The 20,733-nt window shown below is 46.7% G+C and overlaps 1 protein-coding gene across 1 annotated transcript in view; it reads left to right on the plus strand.

The window, feature by feature from the left end:
- The window catches only part of Cad99c (cadherin 99C), a 206,807-nt gene extending 187,646 nt beyond the window's left edge, over window positions 1–19,161 (plus strand). Inside the window, exons 29-37 of the mRNA XM_077685562.1 lie at window positions 2,739–2,902; window positions 10,154–10,378; window positions 11,024–11,115; window positions 11,815–11,910; window positions 11,984–12,058; window positions 12,485–12,727; window positions 15,370–15,466; window positions 17,052–17,290; window positions 18,913–19,161. Coding sequence (XP_077541688.1) covers window positions 2,739–2,902; window positions 10,154–10,378; window positions 11,024–11,115; window positions 11,815–11,910; window positions 11,984–12,058; window positions 12,485–12,727; window positions 15,370–15,466; window positions 17,052–17,290; window positions 18,913–19,063 — 1,382 coding nt within the window. The 3' untranslated portion in view covers window positions 19,064–19,161. The remainder of the gene's footprint in view (window positions 1–2,738; window positions 2,903–10,153; window positions 10,379–11,023; window positions 11,116–11,814; window positions 11,911–11,983; window positions 12,059–12,484; window positions 12,728–15,369; window positions 15,467–17,051; window positions 17,291–18,912) is intronic.
- The last annotated feature ends 1,572 nt before the right edge of the window (window positions 19,162–20,733 follow it).

The raw sequence follows: 20,733 nt of genomic DNA on the forward strand, positions 1-20,733 counted from the left end.
AGTTTGATATAAAAAGGAAAATTGATACGTTAACTTCAAGTGTAGTTGACGATTGATGAGAGTGTATCTACGCTGTAACTGGTAATTACATCTAGCGAGTTGCTTTTTGAAACTGTACAGGGGAAGGAATGACGCTACTTAATATTCCAGTACCCCGGTACCACTCTGCATAAAAGTTATTATGATTGCTGAAATACGGGCGCTAGAATAGCTGTTGTGAGCGATTTAGTGCGCTTCGGTATTTTAAAATGGATGGTACAGGTTCCAGAGGAGGACAGTAACTTCGATGCTACAATTAACTTTGCAATATCGCTAGAGTCAGCTGTGATGTTTGGCATAAATGGGTAATAAAAATGTGGGGAGTCTAGGAGCGTGCCATTGGATTCACGAGTGAATGCAGCATTTAACACTTGTGGGACAGGTCTAGGAATAGAGACCCTGGGCTCGAAAGCTCGTGATGAGGTCTTATTCCCCACAACCATTTAGGATTTCTTCGCCACATATTGAGCAATGTGAAAAAAAAAAAAATACTCAGCCTGTGTAGCGAGTGATGCGATTTGTTTTGGTATTCGCGGTATCTATCCCAGTCACTTGAGCTGTTGAACCGTTGAGCCGAGCGATATGAACCGTTCATTTAATGCGAAGAATTCTTCACGACTTCACCGCGCTTTCACTTTTTGGTGAATCAGCCAAGGAAAGATCTCCGAAGCTCGCAGTTTGACCTTCGGAGGAGGGTGGAGGGGGGCGGAGGAGTGGTAGGTGTGACTAGGTGGAGAGGGAGGGGGACAAGGTGGAGAAGTGAATTTGGTTCTTCGATACAAATCTGTCGCACATGTCTATGAGGTTGATTCCCGCTATAATGACCAGCACGACGGAGCTGCTCACTAAGGCCGAGTTGGAGGGGCGGAATAAGAGTTAGGCCGCAGAGGCTCCCCGACGCTGTTATGCCGCCAGGGCGGCTTGAGGCTCGCGATGCCTTCCGAGAACAAAGTCGGAACACCGTACACAAACAAAGAGCCTTCCAAACGCCGCAAGACTGGGATGCTGTTCTGCAGCAGGGCTGAGGAGCAGAAACGAACGACGCGAAATGCTGCGTTCCACGTGGTCGTGTACTCTTATGCTGTGGCGGACGGCTGTTTGGAGCACTTCACCAACCACCCGTTCGGGACCTTGTATAACGTTTGCGAGAGGCTCTCATCTCCTTCACACGACGACCATACGCATGATCTATAGTGTCAGTCTAGTACCATATAATTCTTCGCATTGCATTGCGCTCAACTGGAGTTGCGACGTGCCAATTTTTAACAGCGGAGCGGTTGTACGTCGAAGCTTTTCGTAAGTCTCCTGTAGCCCGTGCGTCACGCAGGGGTAGGAGCAGGTACCCAGACCCGCTGTAGAGGGCGCAGTGGTGTCGCACGGGCTGATTCCTCTCCCTGCCACCGCTGACGTGTAGCTGCCGACTTCTTTGCGTGAACTGTAGGATTTTCGCGGGGACGGCGCTGCCGTTCTAGGACGCGTAGAGTTACTCGATATAGCTGCGAGAGCTATATAGAGGAACTCTAAAGGCGCGTGCCCGTTGCCGTTCGAGCCCGCACAAGAGAACCTGCTGAAGAACAGATTTCGCACTGGGTGTAACTGGATTTAATTTTGTTATTCAGGTTGTTTGGCGATGCGTTAAACCATGGTGACGACGAGTGCTCGGCAATCGCGATGGGGGGAATGGGAATGTTGATAAATTAATGAAGTTAATATCAAGGGGGTGTTGGAAGAAGCTGTTTAGATATCAGTCACTAATTACGACTACGCCACAGTTTAAGGCTGCGCGGCTTCCCCTACCCTAGAGTGTAGGACTTTCTGGTAGGAATTTTTGAAGGCTTTAAAGGGGTCACTAAGAGAAAATAAAACTTTGTTCAAATAAAAAATAACCTTTAGTAACTCACTCAGCTGCACTCCAGCCACAAAATACGTTTTATAAGCAAAAGAAAAAAAAATGCGAGAAATGTAGCAACACTTTCAAATTTCGCGCTATAGGGACGTATACGGGCAGGAGCGACGTAATATAGGCCAGAACTAAAAACACGCCATTATGTTTTGATATTGTAATGTCATATTTGACCAGACAATTCCAGAAAACGTACTCCGCCATTAGTAACCTGTACGTTATGATAGGAGGCATATAGGAAGGAAAGGATACAGCAGAAACCAGCGTTAAAGGAAGCACCTGCGTAGGATTGGCGGTAGCAGGCACCGGTGAAAATTGAATGGTAGGATTTTTTCTTGCAGCAACGAAACATTATTTGCTAAGATAAGGGAATGGCCACTGGAGAGCTATTTAGGCGGCTGTGATTGGCTATAATAGCGTCACCAGTACGTTTACTGTTACGACCAGAATAACGAATCTAGCAGTTCAGCCAATGTTTCAGCAGCAAAACACGGCTATATTCAGCCACCAACAATACTGTGACATAAGCTGGCTACTGCACGAAAAGCTTCCAAAAATTTAAATATAATTACAGCACTGACTGGTCATTTAGGGGTGGCGAAGCATGCCTGCGGGAGTGTGACAGAGTGCACAGCGTGTCACAGACAGAACCCGGCCTTGCTTTAAAGTGAATGAATTCCTATTAACAAAGTCTTAGCCATAACAACGAAATAAGTAGCACTCCTTGAAGCCGTTAACTTCCCAAGAAAGCCCAGACGACGGGACGCGGCCTGTCTCACTCGGGCGGCCCTTGCAGGATCGTCGCGGCTAACGACTCAGGTGGCGGTGCACCTGATTGACCAGAACGACAACCGGCCGCGGTTCGTGGTGCCGCCCATGTACAGCCAGCTGACGCAGAACCGCTACCTGGCGGCGCTCTCCTCGGACGCCCCGGCCGGCACACGCTTCATACAGGTCATGGTGAGTGCAAGCTGGTGACCCCATGGCATGCCACCGGGTCCGGCTCCTTCTCTCCCCGAGCCCCAACATGCAGTGTCCGGATGTCCCGTGATAAAAAGTATAAAGGAGGACAGTGCGGCCAAGTAATCGAGGAAGTGCACGTGTTATGGGAGGGAGCGCCGGGGAAGATAGGGGGAAGGGGGTGAAGGGAATACTTCGGCACCACTGTGTCGGACAACCGAAATTGCACTGCTAATACAGTAATGCAGACCTCCAACCCCCCCCCCCCCCCCCCCCCCCGCGCGTCAATCAGCATGATTGTCTGTCGGCTTTTTTTGCCAGACGAGCATCCGCCCGTTAAAGGATCTGAATCTTCTCCTGACCACCCGAATAGAAATGATGATGATGATGATGATGATGATGATGAAGAAGAAGAAGAAGAAGAAGAAGAAGAAGAAGAAGAAGAAGAAGAAGAAGAAGAAGAAGAAGAAGAAGAAGAAGAAGGAGATGAAGAATACCGGCAAAAAATACTCAACTTTTGGTAATTTCAAAGTAGTTTTAATTCAATACACTTAGCTTAATATTTCTGCGAAACCACGGCGGGTGACACGCCGTGAACACGCCCCAAGGGATTCGAATCAATCACTCAGTAAATAAAAATTTCCAAAGAAGAAATTTAAAGGGTCCAGAAGAAGGGGAAGGCAAATCTAACTATGGAGGGAGGAAATACAGAACTTCGGGGGTAAACTGTGGACGTGAGTGGCGCACGACAGGAGCGGTTGGAGGTTAATAGGAGAGGCCTTTGTCCTGAAGTAGACTTATCATGGTGATGATGATGATGACGAATACGAGTTTGTTTTATTCTGAATATTTGGTCATTTGTTGTGCCCTCAGTGCTTGTCTGGCAGCAAACGATGCTTTATTCACTGAGAAATTAAACAACTCAAGCCAAAGTTTTTACTCTCCCTTTGCATCGTGTGTTTCGTGACGTCGGCATCGACCTGTCCGGGGCAGTTATCAAAAAACCATACCCCCCTCCGTCTAACGACGACGGTGGTTGAACGCGAAGCTTTCTGGTGAGAGATTTCCTGGTTGTCGTCTGAGTTTGGACTTCGACTCGCAGATGGTTTGTACTTTGACTCGTATGCAGTTTTGTCTTTTAATCGCAGCGGCTCTGACTTTGACCCTTCGCCATTTGAATTCGCAAAAAGAAAGCTTCGCGTTCAACCATCGCCGTCGTTAGACGGAGAGGTGCATGATTTCTCTGTTTAATTTTGCCCGCCCGTGCACCCCTCTCCAAATCCAAACTGCTTCGACGGTGTCGGAATGGCGCAATCGGATGGACGCCGGCTTCGTTACGCGACGGACCCGACCACGGGAAGCGTTTCTTCTTTCACTTCACCGATGGTCGTCATCGTCGCCAGAGAAAGTTGGCTTTCCTACAGTGCATTTGTGACGCAGCATACGTCATCAACGAGACATAGAAAGCTTCGCTTTAAACACAAAATTAAAGCCGTTCCACTCAATGGGAAAGCTGTCGGAAGTGCAGAGCAGGGATTCGCCATAATGGGCTGTACCGTCGTTATCCGCTTACTGCTACCACCCAATACAATAAAATTTCCCCGCCTTCGCAGTGCTCACGCGCCGCCTGCCTGAAATTGCGCCAGCGGGAATTCTGTTCTCTTTGTGCTTTTCTCCCCGCACGTGAGGGCGTTGCACTGCCACATTTTTCGTTTACTATCGTAAAAACCAACCCAACGGACGCCCTTAACTAAAGGAATGCGGGCGCTGCCGGTTAATTACGTATATTTTCCCTCAAATGTACCTATAGTCTTCTTTGCGCTAAACAATGGGAAGACAATGGGAAAACAATGGGAAAACAATGGGAATGGCGCTAAACAAGCGCCAGCGTTGCACGAGTTTCGAACGCTTATGACTATATAAACCACTTGGCTATCGAAGCCTCTGGGGTACGCCGTGAACAACAGCTTTACTTGGATTGGATTTGATTGGATTGCCTACACTGGCCGAGGTTGACCAGTTTCGCGTAGCTCCTGGAGAGCCGGGCTGCGCATGCGCGAAGATAGGATAGGATAGGATTGTATTGGATTTTATTGGAAGCAGCAGTAAGCATGATAATCAGCTAATCCTAGACAACCAGGAAAGCTAAGAATAACCAGCTGAACCTTAACTCACGCTACTTATATCCTTGCATAGCCGCTTGGCTTGGCTTGGCTTGGCAAGGTGAGAGCCTAAAGTGCTCTGCACTTAAAAGTTAGTATGTCGATTAAGGCTGCCACCAATGGCATAAACGTGGCTTTTGTTAGTCTGGTTACCACCTGCCTTCATAAATGGCGCTACAATACTGCTCAAGGACCGCTGTCCGCACACGTTTTTTTTTATGACCGGACTTCTACCTGGCTTATTGTTACGGTTGATAGTTCTCCTGTTGAAAAACATTTAAAGGGACACTGAACTGATTTGTAAAAATTGCGGGATTACCAGCGCAAATTGTAGACCGGAGTCCCTAGGCCATCTTTCGACTTCGCTAGGCGCGTTTTCGCGAATTTATTCAGTAGAAAAATCAATCCGAAAATTCTGTCCTCCTCTCTGCATCCTCGCCCATTTTCTGCGGCGTTTTCGTGTAACGTCAGGAAAAAATAACTTGGCTTGACTGCGCTACTGCACGGCTCACCGATCTCCTGACAGAGTCAGTCGGCCCAACGTTTGGTCCGCCGGCAGCCGACGGGTCGTCGCAATTCGTTCGCTCAATTGAAACTAAGCCACGACACGTTTGTGAATGGAAGAATGTGCCTTTCTTTACTTTGTTAGTTTGTACACTGTATCAAGCTCTGAGTCCGGGTCGCTCCACACAAGCACTGCCCAAGTGCACATGCGACGCTTCCTGGTACGCTAATAGGAAAACCTAAGGCCACTTGAAGGCAGGAGAAGAGTCAGTGAAGTTATATAGGTACTAAGGAAGTAAAATAAACCGAAACTTTTACTGTACAGTGTAAAACTAGGGCGCAGGAAGCACTTTTTTGCGTTGGGTGAACAAGCACAGTGGTCAGCAGCACGCCACACATCTGCGAATGCTTTTCCGTCTAATAAATGCAATTGCTAGACGTGAGATATTGTGAAAATTTAGGGGACGCTTACTGCACGGGCGTAATTCAACAACCAGTCATCTCAGCTACTTAAAATGCTAAAACTAAATAAAAGTGTAAACTGGTGATACATTATCTACCTTATATTTCCACCGCCCGCAGTGCTGGCTCGTGGCAGAGTGGTCTGGAGCGCTAAATATGTTATTTTGCAAGTCGCAAGTCCGAATCCCTGAGGGTACATCATTTTTTTTTCGAAAGTTGATTTTTTCATTTTCTGCCGATGTCTTCTATACTCTGAATTCACCATTTTTGGCCCGTAACGTTCATTGCTCCACGAGCGAGCTAGCAGAACGCGCGCAGACTGACACTGACACGTTCGTGAGTTCTCGTTGGCGTGCTGTTGCCATAAGCACCGACTAATTGCGGGCAGTGGGCACAGGCCAGAATCAGCAGACCCTTGGCCAGGTGCGAACACGCTTTTTACGATACAATCAGAGTGAGGCAAGCTCCAAAGATGGGGTAAAAGCGCATGGCATTTGAGCGTCTTGCGGTGACGTGGGGGGCGTTCATCCACTGCTCAGGCCTCGGATAGTGATTGCTACGATTCCAAGCCGTCCTAGGAGGCTTATCTTAGGCATTTTACAGCCGAAAACATAACATAAGCATCGCTAGTTTGAATGTGGAGATGCACGCTTTGCAGGCGTAGAAACCCTTTTGAGCTTTCGGTTAGTCGTGCATCGCGGTATTCCGGATGGACTGCGAGCAGTCTGCTTTCCCGCATAAATAGTGTTAATGTGAAAATGCACGCTTTACAGGCGCAAAAGCCCTTTTGAGCTTTCGGTTAGTCGTGTATCGCTGTATTCCGGATGGACTGCAAGCAGTCTGCTTTCTCGCATCGCTACTGCTAATGTGGAGATGCACGCTTTACAGGCATAGAAGCCCTTTAGAGCTTGGGGTAAGTCACTTAACGCGGAATGCAGGGTAGTGCGGAGTGTGCACAGAGCATTGCACCACCAAAAAGTAGAAATACACGCCCATAAACGCATGCGCACAATGCGAGTATTACCAATCAGCCAATCTCAATAGTGTTCTCGTGCACGTCAATTTACGCAAGCACATGACGCTAAACCATGTACATTTTCTTGACTGACATTATGGCTCTGTACACAGCTGGACGCTTTTAGTTGCGCCAAACTCGTTTATTGTAGATTTAAGGGCAAAACATTAGATCTGTGCTTCATGCAGCCTCTTTGTTTGGTACAAAAATCGGTGGTACAAAAAGTAAGTTGTAGTCGGAGCGATTGTGAGCCGGGGAGCGCGTACCAGGAAAAAGGAAACAGTAGTGCTGGCGGATGGTCGGAGGAGGGCTGGGAGCGGAGGGCTGTGAGAAGTCCAGCACCAGAGGAGGGTAGGCCGCGGTTGCACGTGCAATAAGAGACACCTTGACAGGGGAAGGTACCGACGGGGAGAACACAAGGTTCTTGGCGATGAAAAGTGAGCTTCCGCTCACTCTTCTTCTGAGGGTGCTGTCTGAGGAGAATCTGAGAGCGCTGACTAGGGCACTCGTGAAGTTGGGACGGGCGCGGCCGCAAATTTCAGCAGATGGTTCAACAGCAGGTGAAAAGAGATACAACTGGGCTTATGCTTTCACATTCACAGGAAGCTTTAAGCAACCCCCGTAATTTTTACTTTGTGCAAACTAATTGAGATTTTCCTAGCCGTTCAGCAGAGAATTATCTGAGCCATAAAGAACGTTCTGCCCCCCCCCCCTTTCCACGACCGCACAGACGCATTTAAAGAAGAGTAACTGCTATATGAAAAAATAAAGCCTAGTTGTAGCACGACGACTTAAAACATTTTTTGTGATATAAATTTCGGTAAGTAGTAGAGTCTGGTGGCACGTCCTGTTTAAACAGAAGTAAGTTCCTTCAAGAGCGAGACACGTACGTGCTTGACAAACTTGTGCATTTTCTACATCCTTTAAAAGAAACAATACCTGAAACAACCCGCCACAATCGCTATTGCGCAAGGCGTATCATGGTATGCAGTAGCCGACCGTTTTTTCGGTCTTCAAAAATTCGGACTTGTTGGATATTCCGGACTCCCCCGTGGAACCGCCAGTTGTCCAATGGTAGTAATATGTATGAACAACGGATATTTCAGCAAAATAAAGGCAGGAGTTCACTTTTCCGGACAAAAGTTTCCGTGACAAAGCCACGGGGCATGGGCAACGGGGCGACTCTGGGACGGCGCTATTTTGAATCCTAAGCCACCTGGCTAGCTTCGGATTGGATGGGGGTTGGCTTGACTCCAGCCGGGGTAACAAACTTTGATTTGGAGGCCATAATGTTGCATGCAGTAGTCTGCGGCGGAAGCAATCTCGGAAGCCGGAAACGGGTCCGAAAGGCATTGCCAACGCTTTGGCGTTGTTGTCCAATGTTTACGAAGAAAACGTGACGCTTGCAGAGATGTAAGCAGATGTTCTCACACGAAAGAGGAATTTAGGGCAAGGAACCATTCGCGACTTGTTCAGTCCTACGTAAATGAAATAAAGTTCATTTTTACGCCTCGCGGGTTTTTCGGACGGCTCTTTTATTCGGACTATTGTTTGTTCCCCTCCAGGTCTGAAAAATCAGTCGGCTGTTGTATTTCCTACCAACAAGAAAACATCGTGATCGTGCATGCTGTAACTCTCAAATCTGGCGCTCGCCACAAATTATGCAACACTGGTGACGCACATCACCAATCTAAAATATTTCTCTTTTGCAAGAGCCCTGATACCGCTATTTTTTGCAGCGAACGACAGTCTTAAAACACTAGCAGCAACCACGAAGCTCAACCATAGGCCGTAATGTGACAGTATCAAATTTAGTTGCAACACACAGTCGGTAGTCTGTATACAATCCACACCTCCGATCAGCGTGAGTATCGTTGCCGGCTTCGTCGTCTCGCAAGGAATTATCCCAGGCTTCGTGCGCTCATTCAGCGGCGGCGGATAAGACGGGGGTTTTTGTCAACGCCTTTGAATTGCACTAATTGAGAGAAAGGGTCCGAATGAGAAAAAGATGACCCAACAATGGGTGACATTCCTGTCGTCAAAATGGATAAATCTGCTGAATAGAACAAACCTTCGCAGCTGACGATTATAGGTGGCTAAAAATCGTTAATTCTGTGGAAACCACCACAGTAATTGAAGCACTGAGAGATGAGGGGGTAAAGAAAACTTGCATATAGGCTTTTGAAAAAGATATACAAGGAATGTGCGGGCGCGATAATCTTTCATGATAAGAGTGTTCGGTTTATTTGTACACGTCGGGGATGCGAGTAAATTTAAAATATTTGAGCCCGTTAAGATTTGGGGACCACATATTCTTGTTCAGTGAGTCGGTAGAATACCTGCAAAGAATGTTTCGGGAACTGCATTCTAAAAGCTTAGTAGCGGGGTTCAAGATTAATGCGCCGAAAACGGAAGATATATTAAAGAGTCAAGCGGAGAGTGTGCCGTTCAGCCTAGGTAATGATATATTTGAAGTGAGTGAACGTAACTGTCTTGGCCGAGTTTTCACCTCTGATCCAAATCACGAGAAAGAAATCAGGCACAGAATTAGCATTCGAGAAGTACTTTCCAGGAATTAACCGTACATTACTATGTTACTAAAAGGGATGTGGTGCACGTGCATTACTTCGTTCCGTTGCTAACATATCGAGCAGGAGAAACCAAAGTCCTTCAAAAAAAACTAGGTCACCCCAACGAGCCGCGGAAAGAAGAAAGATAAGAGCAATATTAGGGATAGGAATTGAGTGTCATGTGCAAACAACCAACTCGTGTAAGAAAAAAATCCTAGATCGAATGACTAGAAAATAGGTGCGTGTATTGCGGAAAAGTGAAAATCGGTGTACCACCGCGGTAACAGATTGGCTACTAAGGAATGATGTGAGAGGTCGGGACAGGCACCTAACTGGGCGGCGAGACGAGGTAAGAAATGTCGGGTGCAAAGAATGGATACGGATGACGCAGGGAAGGAGTGATCAGAAGTATAGAGTAGATACCTTCATCCTGACATTAGCCGATGAGGATGATGACTGTGAAATTACACAAAACCGCGATTACACTCGAAACATCAGCTCAGTTTTTCACCCCCTACGACTTCGCCACCTCTTACAGGCCGAAGACTTGGATTCGGGTTCAAACGGGAAGATCGTGTACGACCTGTCCCCAGACTCGGATCCGGATGGCAAGTTCAGCATCGACCCGCAGGTCGGCTACCTTAGCAACGTGAAGACGTTCGACGACATGCAAGACGTGGAGCTGCCCATCAAGCTGAAGGTCACCGCCAGGGACAGCCCCGACCTGACATCCAGGGCGCTCACGGAGTCCACCTACGTTTATGTGAGTGCACCACAGTTAGCCTTCCCATTTCACTCAGCCAGGCAGACTTCTCCTCTCTACGAGCACATCCAGCATTTCGTAATACTGCATTTCTTTCGACGCGAGCTGCTCAAAAGTTCTGAAATATTCCATACATTTCTCTTGCTCCGCTCGTACCCTTTCATGGGGAAAAAGGAGAAGTTGTAGTGTGCTCTTTATATACACCGTTATTATAAAAATAGGAGTTTGCGGTATGCGACATATTACGTTGATGAAATTATTTTCCTAGGTTACTACAGGTGCACGTATGCCTGTTTGAAATCTCTGACGATGTCGGGGGTTGAAATTCCGTTTTCTATTTTCTTACACACCATAGTCAATAAGATGAGATTATTTGGGAGAGTATTTGGTGGTTCGGAAATGGCATCCTTAATTATCTGGAAATTAACACATCGTGGTAACTGTGACGTCCGTAATATGGCAGCACGTAGTAACATCCCTTTCCTATTTCAAATTTGAGAGATAATAAAGGTACTCAATTGGACTTTCAAGATCAAAAATTGTAGTTGTTCCACCAAAATTTTGTCATGAATCAAACTTGAAAATGACCAGCGCCGCATGAAAAAAAGTCGCATTCGAGTGAGTTCCGTTTTGGTGTTTTTGCAGGTGAACCTGATCCGTCACGAGAACCGCCTGGTATTGGCAGTTGGCGATGTCCTACCAGACAAAGTACTACAACTCAAGGATCACATAATGAGGTTGAGCGATTTCTCTTTATATAGCCCCACTCGCGCGCCGGAGCAGTCTCTTGCCGCAATCGTTACAGCGTAATCCACTGACGTTGTACATGGCATCGCATACGTTCGAATCAATGCTCATCGTGGCGGCAGTATATCGTCTATGGCGAAGTATAAAAGCGCCACTGCAGTTAGATTTTGTTGAAAGGACGTTTTTATGGCGGCAGCCTGTTTAGTGATCGTGGAGTCATCTGTGACGCGAAGCCCTCATGTGAAAAAAGCAGAGCGTGCTAGTCAGCGCGTGCAGGGCGAGCCAGCCGTCGGCAGGAGTAAAAAAAAAAAACAGTACTCTGGATGCCCCTTGAAAAGTGTGTTCGCTTACTGCAACAGGAACTTGAGTTTAAACGCAAACGTCTTGAGTTTAAACGCAACATTGTATTTCACTGCCCTCGGCATCAAGAAATTTGATGTGTGGGCCCTACCAAACGCGCACAAAAGAGTGATGCATTAGTCTAAAAAATGTGCTGAAAAATGCTCGTTCACGCATGCACGCACGCATGCGAAATTGCACCTGGCACCTGCTTCATGCGAAGGCACGGGGAGAAATTAGATATTACTGGAACCTTTTATTTCGGCGCTATTCACAACCCGCACGTAGCACCAAAGCGCAAAATGAGAGACTTAAACTTTCGCCTGTTGCCTTTTTGTTTCTTCTTCCAGCATTATCCAGCAGCAGACACGTCTTATTGCAAGCGTCGAGAAGGTGGTCGCACTGAAGGTACTTCGAAACAACACCATCGCAACAGACTTCTCCGGGTAGGTACCGAATGCATTTAATGCGCTCCACGGAGGCCCCTAGTCGTATACTGATCAATGGCTTTCAACGCAGAAGCGACATCTGGATGTACCTGGTGGAACCGGAAACTTTAAGAATTCTTACGACAAATGACCCTCGGATACAAATGTAAGCGAATCTATCTGTTTACAAAGTTCTCGTCTCTACATTTATTCTCGTGATTAGTGAAACAATACATTGCTTCCAGTCATTTCGAACATTGTTTGCAAGGTTCAGTATGAAAACGTCTCTGTCAGACAAAATTTCAAAGCGGCTGATATTTTGAACAGGACAAACACTGACGAAAAATCTGGAGCGGTAGCACGAGGCTTCGAATTGCTCTATCGATCTTGTGTACCCTTCTTCTTCAGAATATTTATGTACACAACCGGTTGAAGGCCTCTTGCATAAACCCCCGCGGTAAAAATGTTAAGGATCACAGCGGGGACATTTTTCGGTGTCCGTTATCACTGTGAGGTGCCTATAACAGCAGGGCAGGTTTCGCCACAAATATGGACATGAGGAAGAGGAAGCCACGTTTGACGGTGCCCGCAGGTTGACGAGTAGCGGCAGCGCGCAGTCCTCGTTCCTGGACCACCTGTCACGCAGCCTGGCCATCACGGCACAGCAGTTGCGGCACCCGTACGCCCCACCGACCGCGCCGCCCAACCTCGTGCGGCCTGTCAAGATCGCTGGCGGAGACTCGAGTGACCTTGGCGCCGCACTCATAGTGCTTGCCTGCATCATCGCCGTGCTCGGCTTCGTTGGCATCGTCTACCACTGCTGCATGTGGTCACGGTGAGCCGCTGGTGGTTTTTGCAACGAGCCATGTGTTGACGTTTCGTTGACGGTTTCGTTGACGGCTTTGTTGATGTGTTGACGGCTTCGTTGCCATCGTCTACCGACACACGGTTAATAAAACACAAATACAAGAAACCCCTGCAAGAATTTTAACCCACGGCCAGGCGAGTTTCAACCGAACACGCTGTCGACTTAGCTGCAAGTTTATTGGAGCAAGCAGTTGGTGGGAATCAGTGCAATAGTTTATATGGTGTTATATATAACATGAATATACGTAAAGCCACATGAAATATCATATATCAGACCATGTCTACACGAGGTAGAAATATCACGCAATGAAGGTGTCTTTGGCAAAATAATGACGATATAAAAAAAGACACGAAGCTTCAGGACGGCTGCGCCCTCTGTGATCAACTAGACGAATCGTGGAGGCGTACCTTGCCTTTTCGGCATTCTGAGCTTCTTAGTTTATTTGTTTTTGTCGAACACGAAACATGTACATTTGTGTACCGAAGTTAGTAGTGCACATATAGCCTCTTAGCCGCTTACTACGCCTAGAATAAATTTTAGCGGTTTGGCCCTGCGGATAATACCTGGGGGCCACATAAAACCCCCGCAAACTGCATGGGTGCAAAAGCTGAGCAGCTCCGGGCGTCAGCTTTGCACTTGAGTATATCTTCCCGCATTGGTTAAAATTACTTCTATGCTTCCCTGCCTTTGTCATGATAATTAAAGCAGACCTAATTTTCACTGCATGACTTTGTCGGAGACGTGCTGACAACAGCAATTAACGTTTACTCTACTCTGTTGGGGTATTAGGATAAAGTAGAGGGCAGTTTCTTAAAACTGCAGACTGAAAATCTGGTTTTGTACCTGCGGTCACTTGATATCGCCAAAAAAATATAGAAATTTTGGTTTTGACCACAAATGACCTTGATTTAACGTAAATTACGCCACTATATCCGAAGCTTTTTCGCGTTGTCCGTTTGGCTTTATGTACGACCGCCTATATGTTTCATAAATTCGTATCAGTGAAAGCACTTGTCAACGGTTCATGCAACCTTTTTTGGGAGGTCACCACAAAGCCCTTTCGTTTCATAGTCAGTGACTCAGTTGCACTCTTGCGAGTTTAAACGGCTGTTTTTCATCAATTTCATTGCGGGGACCGAATACGTGCACAGGCAAACACCGCTTGAAATGTCTGGCGCCGGGCATTTTCTACGACGTATTCCTGGTAGCGGGATTTACCCAGGAGCATATAGGGGGAAGGGAACCACTGTACGTGCCGGTTCCACTTTGCTCACTGGGTGTAACAATGACAAGAACAATGAATCACCTGCTGATAAGAACACAATAAATGTTTCGTTCCTAAAAGTAAGAGAGAAAAAGCACGGTGTAAGAATATTCTTACACCGTGGAAAAAGAAACAAACAAGACCCCGATACTAAGCGCCTTGTGTGTTTGCGCTCCAGTTTCGCGAAATTATACTGTTTGGATCTGCTTGCATCACGTATCCCTTTCCTGCCCAGCAAAAAGATTTTGGAAAAAAAGGCCACAAGTAAATAAATTCTGTGTATTTACCCTTTCCTAATCGGGCTTCGACAAATGAAAATAGAAAGCGCAGAGTATTTCACACAGAAAACAAACCCACACATATGTGTGGGCTGGGCTTCTATTCGTATGATCTGCGGGTAGTAAGAATACCTTAAAAATGGCACCAGGCGCAGAAAACCTGCATTTGTACGTTTTATTTAGGAGTTTTACATTGTTTTCAGGAGTACTTATATTATAAATGGGATTTTTGGAAAATCAATAATAATGAAGTTTTCATTAATATAATAAATAATTATAATTAATATTTTTTACAAGTAATTACGGAACTAGTTCAAGCTTCAGGCGCGAGAAAACATTACCAACGAGCCAGCACAAAACCGCGAATAAATGAGACACGAAGAAAGGAAGAAAAAATTTTTATCGCTAGCGCTGCAGGGCACGAGCCCGCCACCCTGTAGTGCCCAGCAAAATTTTCGTGACGACAAAAGCCCAGCCCACACATATGTGTGGGTGCATTTTTCAAGCGTGATGACGGAACGAAGACGAAGGGAACGGGTGTATTTTTTAGCCAATCGCGTTTTTCCAAGTCCTGCAAGTCGTGTCTTACACTTGTTATTCAGAAAATACGAGAATAGCAAGAGGAAATATCTGTTGTCATGTTGAAGGCGGCTAGCGTGATCGCGCTGGCTTGAGCGCCGTTTTTAATGTGCGATTTCTCGCCCCCTGGTGGCGAAATGAGTGAACTAACGAAACCAATAAAGTCTCGGAAGCGTTCGCAGCGACTACCAAGGGCTGTGAAACTGAAACCGAAACAGGTGCCACTTAGTAAATGATTTGTTGACCCACACGTTTGTGTGGGCTGGGCCGTAAAGGGGTATGGACATGTTTGCATTGGATGCATCACACACCTCACTATGCCGTCTTGTGCCACTTGTGCGGCTCCAGCTTGCAATTCGTACTGCAATTTTGTAAATATTACCGATGTCTTCGTGTGTCAAAGCTTGTTTTTTTTTATTGGTTACGAGTCCTGTAGACACTGCTGTAAATGCAACAGTTGTGATGAGACTGATTTCGCTTGACTTCAGGTATGTGGCCAACAAGGAGAGAATAAAGCGGATGTGTGTGGCCCCAAGATACGAGCCCGTCTACGCCGACTCAAGCTTGAAAGAATACGAGACGCAGGCAAGTTTTGGAACAGCCCCGCTCGCAGAAAATCGTGTCCGCCTATTTAGTCTTGCTGTTACAAATCACAGCTGATCCAGGCAAATCCCACGACTATACACGATAACGTGGATTGTTTGAGCCTGATCGGCGTGCTCTGCGCTCATGCTCAGCTTCCTTTGCCTTGGTGCTTTTTTTTTTTTTTGTACATCGTTCAGCTTTTTTTAAATGATGCCCTACCAGTTCTTGGAAAAAATAACTTTTTGGACAATTGAATTTTTGCATAAGTTCGCCATAAAAAGAACCCCGATCATAAAGATCTTTTTTTATGCTTTTCTTTAAGCCGAAATGCTTTCATAACCCACGCCGAACACGTCCCTAGCAAAAAAAAAAAAAAAAAAAAAAAGAAGCACAGGTACTTTACGATTCACAGTTGTACACAACAAATACAATTGAACGCTAAAATGATGTGTAACCGCTCAACTTAAAAGCTTCACCACCATCCGAATAGTTTTTTTTTTGCTCTCACTTTCCTATTCTCGTGCACTGTACCGATCAAGCGTTCTCAGACGCGAACGTAACCTGTAAGGTAACTCGCAACGACACAGTTCTCGACAGTAATATAGCTTTTACTCTTCTTAAAAAAAAAAAAAAGAAAAGGGGAGCATGAATACACTTTCTCCCGCAACAATCTTTCTCTCGCAAAAGCAATTTTTGATCAGAAAAATTTACAAAGGAACTTTCGACGTAGAGCCGCTCTGTATACGGCAAACAGACCGACGGCGGTAGAAATTGTTATTTCGAAGACCATTTTATGAGCATGGTTTTAAGGGTCATGAAGACCTTGCAGCTTGCAAATATGATGCGGCGAAACTTTAATCAAGATGTGCATGTTGCGTTATAAGGAAACAATGGATTTCGAACCCGGAAGGGGTTGGGAGAAGAGGCGAATTTGCAGTGTGAGAGCTCCCATACCATCATGGTATATAGGGGGCAGGGAAATTGCAAGAATGTGCATGATGGGGAGAACTGGGATAGATAAGTATCGTGGATTTGAGTTCAGCGCATGCCCAGACGTTATTGGAGGCGTGCGCTGCATTTCTTGGTACTTTATTTCTGAGGCACGCGCTATGGAACGAGTCGCTGCCAATGGGAATGGATGTGCCGCGTTTCTGGAACGGCGGCTTTTTTTATAAAAAATGGCAAGGCGGAGCAGCGTTTTGGCATCATTTGCGGGCACTCTAGCCACGCCTGGAGACCTAAATAGGGGATGCGGCTATTTTCCAGGCGCGCTTCGTTCCCCGTCTTTCTCACTCTAGGTGATTGCTGTTAAGAGCCGGTGCACATACTATGCCCGCGCGAGGCTATATGATCAATTACTTTGTTCTATCGTTCTGATCGGACATGGAATTGCTGTGAAGCGTGAAAGGATTGATTAGATCGACGAATTATTAGAAGCGTTCATCATATGCGATTCCTTATGGTGCATGTGTCGCAGGTCAACACATTGACCATCAGATGCGTTTCAAATGAAGGCTGTTTTTCTGCGACTGTGGGAGGCTTATGAGCGGTACGATTTCGAGACGACGCGTGCAATGCCCTGCAGGTACTGCAGATGAGCGTGCCGGTGGACGAGGACGGCAGCTACCACGAGTCGCCGCTCGGGCTGAAGGGCGACGTGGCCTACTTGAGCGGGGGCCGGGGAGCCTACGAGCGCGAGTCTCCCACCGAAGGCGCGCCCAGCTCCATCGGAAACGCGTCCACGGCACGCGTCGGCAGCTGCGCGTCGGCGACATTCGACGACGCGCCGACAGCCAGCCGAAATCCGTTATACGTCGCCTACAAGTGAGCTGCTTTTAAGTTTCAACTGCGCGTCCTGAGAACCAAGCAGAAGAGCCTGTGTCACGTTGGGTCCTTTCCCAGCAAATACTGCGTATATTCTCCGGGTCAGCCAGGAATGCGGACCTAGAAAACTTCACCAAGAGCCATTTGTTTTATATAAATAAAAAAAGAAACGGCCCTGCAAAATGCAAAACTCCTCTGGGTAAAAATTATTATTATTTTCATGTTAAAGTATACCTGAGCTATATGCGAGGCATGCCGGAGTGGGGGCGGATACTGGTTACTTTATGCCAGCTGGTGATCTTCAGCGGAAACCCCACATGTACGAAAAGTGAGGAAGCTTGGCGCTTTGGTGTGACTGCATACTGTACCGCGCTCATCCTGTCTTGTCTCTTTGTGCTCAGCCCTATCACATCTTCAAACATTCAGCATGTCAAAACGAACTGATGAATTCTGAACTGTCTCGCGTCATTGCAGGCGGCCGCATTTTGCCGTGAGTGTTGAATGAAATATTGCAGAAGGTCGCAAGACTCTAGTTGAAGACAAGAAGGAATAGCGAAGAAATTATGAGAAACGCGGCAGAGAAACCGATGGAGTCTAGCTGCGACATTGCGTCTGCTCGGGCAATAGCGTGACTTCCGGGTCCACTAAAACCAAGTTACTCACAATTGTAGTATAGAGCCATTAAAAAAACCGAACAAATGTACTTCACGCACGGGAAATTTCGGTAATAAACAATTAAACTTTCCAAATTCTCTGAGGCAGTGTTTATATCGGCTTACGGTTACATCGTACGCACGAAACCAATAAAGAGAATGGCACGAAGCAGACGCAGTTGTCTTGTCGGAGAGCTCCGCAACGGGTACTAGATGAGCTTCGATAGTTGTCTTCAAGAGATAGGAAATATCGGAACATATTTATGACTGAAGAATGACTTCACTTCTAGTTAAACGCGAAGTTCATGCAAAATGACGTCAAAGAACATAAACGTTGACTAGATGGACTACGTTTCTGAACCTTGCCTATTGTAACATTAAATCGCGACCACATTTCCTATTGTAGCATTACATCGCGGTAACCCCATTTTTTTCATGCTGCATTCTTTTCCGGAATCCTATATGGCAAAATCCATGTCAACTAAAGCAGGACACTTTCTGCGCCCACCCTAATAATTTTTCTGTGCGCTAGATGTATTTCTGGCATTGAAAAACGCGCCTATTGAAATTATGAATAACCATACAGACTGTCGCCTGTCGTGGAATCAGAATGCACATCATTTTGCTCTTAAATGAGTATGCTATAAACTTCCGAAGTGCTTTCCTCCGCATTTTCTTTAACAGTTTTGGTTTACAATTCATATCGCTATTTTAACTCAATAATCGATGCACCGTACCAACATCTGCTAAATTTGTTATACGGGAGCGAAAACTATTGTTTTTTTTTTCATTTTTATGCAGATTTTAAACTGACATGCAGATGTCTTGACATGATACAGTGATAAAAGGCGCATTGATGGAAGCCTAGTGGTCGTGCACACGTTGGTCACGTTTTTCGCCCGGAGTGTTCGTGCAGCCCTGCGCAGTTCTTTATCAAGCGTATCTCCTCCTCCTCCTTTTCCTGCGCAGCTCGGACGAGGAAGAGCCGAGTCCGGAGCCAGCCCCACCAACGGCGAAGACGCTGAGTGGCCTGACCATGCTGAAAACGCATCCGCCCGCGGCGACCGCCGGGGACCAGTCCAAATACATAGCGGGTGTAGAGACGACGACAGAGCTATGACCTATATGTATTTATTGTGTTGCCCACTTGTACATACTGTAAAATGCCCCCTGTGCCAAACATTAAAGCACACGATGACGACAGAGAAATAGAAACAAGCTGACTCGTTCTGTTTATGAGGCCACCTGTTTCCATTTTTTTTTTTTTAGGGCGAAAGCTCTAATAGGTTACAACCTTCAAGGTCATTCATCGCTTCGCAGTTGATCCTCACCAAACGGCGTCCAAGCTGCGCCTTTCTCATCGCTTCGCTCCCTAGGAGCCTCGACACTGCGGTACCACGGGACTAGCACAGGGTAAAACGGCTGCGTTGCCTGCGCTTGATCTCTCAGCGTCACCTGGGCGGTCTGTGCGTGCGCTTCAGTGCAAGGGAAACACTTGACTAGGCAAGGGTTCAACGATCGACTGCTTCGCCACCGCTTGTCGACGGCGCCGGCTGGGCTGTCTCTGCGTGCCCTTCAATTATCCAGTAGATATAACTAGACGGCAGGCTGCGAAATCTCAAGCAAAGGGAAACTTTCAAGAAACACTCTGCGTTGGATTCCTCTCCGAGATAGGTACAAGCGAAGCACTTTCGGTGCTACGCAGAAGATAATAAAATGTGCCGATACACATGCCGCGCCCCTCTTCTGAACCGGCCTAAAAGATACCAAAGCAGCCTCATTTGTGAAAAAAAATACGTTTAGAAGTATTAAACCTGAGCCATTATTTTCCCTCTGTTGACACGTTGACAAGCACAATTCGTTCTGAAATTGCTTCCGAACACTTCAAACAAGAATTTAGCCAACTGTGTTGCCTGAAATATAATAGATTCATGTTTGAATTATACATTTTCGCACGGTGAGACCAGAATGAACTCCCTAACACGAAAGTTAGTAACTTCTCTCCATAAATTCCCCGCATTTCCCCGAGGGGAAGAATGTGAAAGTGCGAATGCACGAGTTGAATTTGCGCGGTTCGGTAATGTTCGCGAAAGAGAGATCACACACACACACACAACTACAAAGAAAGAAAGATGCATTTATTCACAGACACCTATTTGTGTTGTCGTTGTACTTGATTGCTAGAGCGGATCTCAGCTTTGAAATTTCGTGTCAGTACTCCTTTAATCAGGTGCATTAGCCCTTCTCACGCCCGATTCTTGGCAAATCCCCCACGTGGGTATGTGCCATGTCAGCGGCCAGGCAGCGCGCGCCCATCTCCCCCCGTTGCCAAGGAAGACGAGGAGATTCCTGGCCAATCCCCCACGTGGGTATGTGCCACGTCAGCGGCCAGGCTGCGCGCGCCCATCTCCACGTGCGCGGACATCGCCGGTGGACGCAGGTTCAGGGTCGCTTAAGAAGTGCATTGCACTTAATACTCAAAATCTAGCCCATTACATTAACAGTTACACATCTACAACTGTAGCTGAGCATCCCACAGGAAAACGTTGGTTCCTGTTGACGTGGTCGTTCAAAAATTACTTGTCTGTAAAAGAAGAAACGTCAGCAAAGTATCCTGAAGAGAGAGAGAGAGAGAGAGAGAGAGAGAGAGAGAGAGAGAGAGAGAGAGAGAGAGAGAGAGAGAGAGAGAGAGAGAGTGAGAGAGAGAGAGAGAGAGAGAGAATAAACATTTATTTAAATCAACAGGGGGGATTGTGCTGAAGCTTGAAGGAGGCGTCCTCAGTCCAGGAT

Source organism: Haemaphysalis longicornis, unplaced genomic scaffold (assembly GCF_048455015.1).
Source record: "Haemaphysalis longicornis isolate Haplotype H1 unplaced genomic scaffold, Haemaphysalis longicornis Haplotype H1 scaffold_1, whole genome shotgun sequence".
NCBI classification, from domain to species: domain Eukaryota; kingdom Metazoa; phylum Arthropoda; class Arachnida; order Ixodida; family Ixodidae; genus Haemaphysalis; species Haemaphysalis longicornis.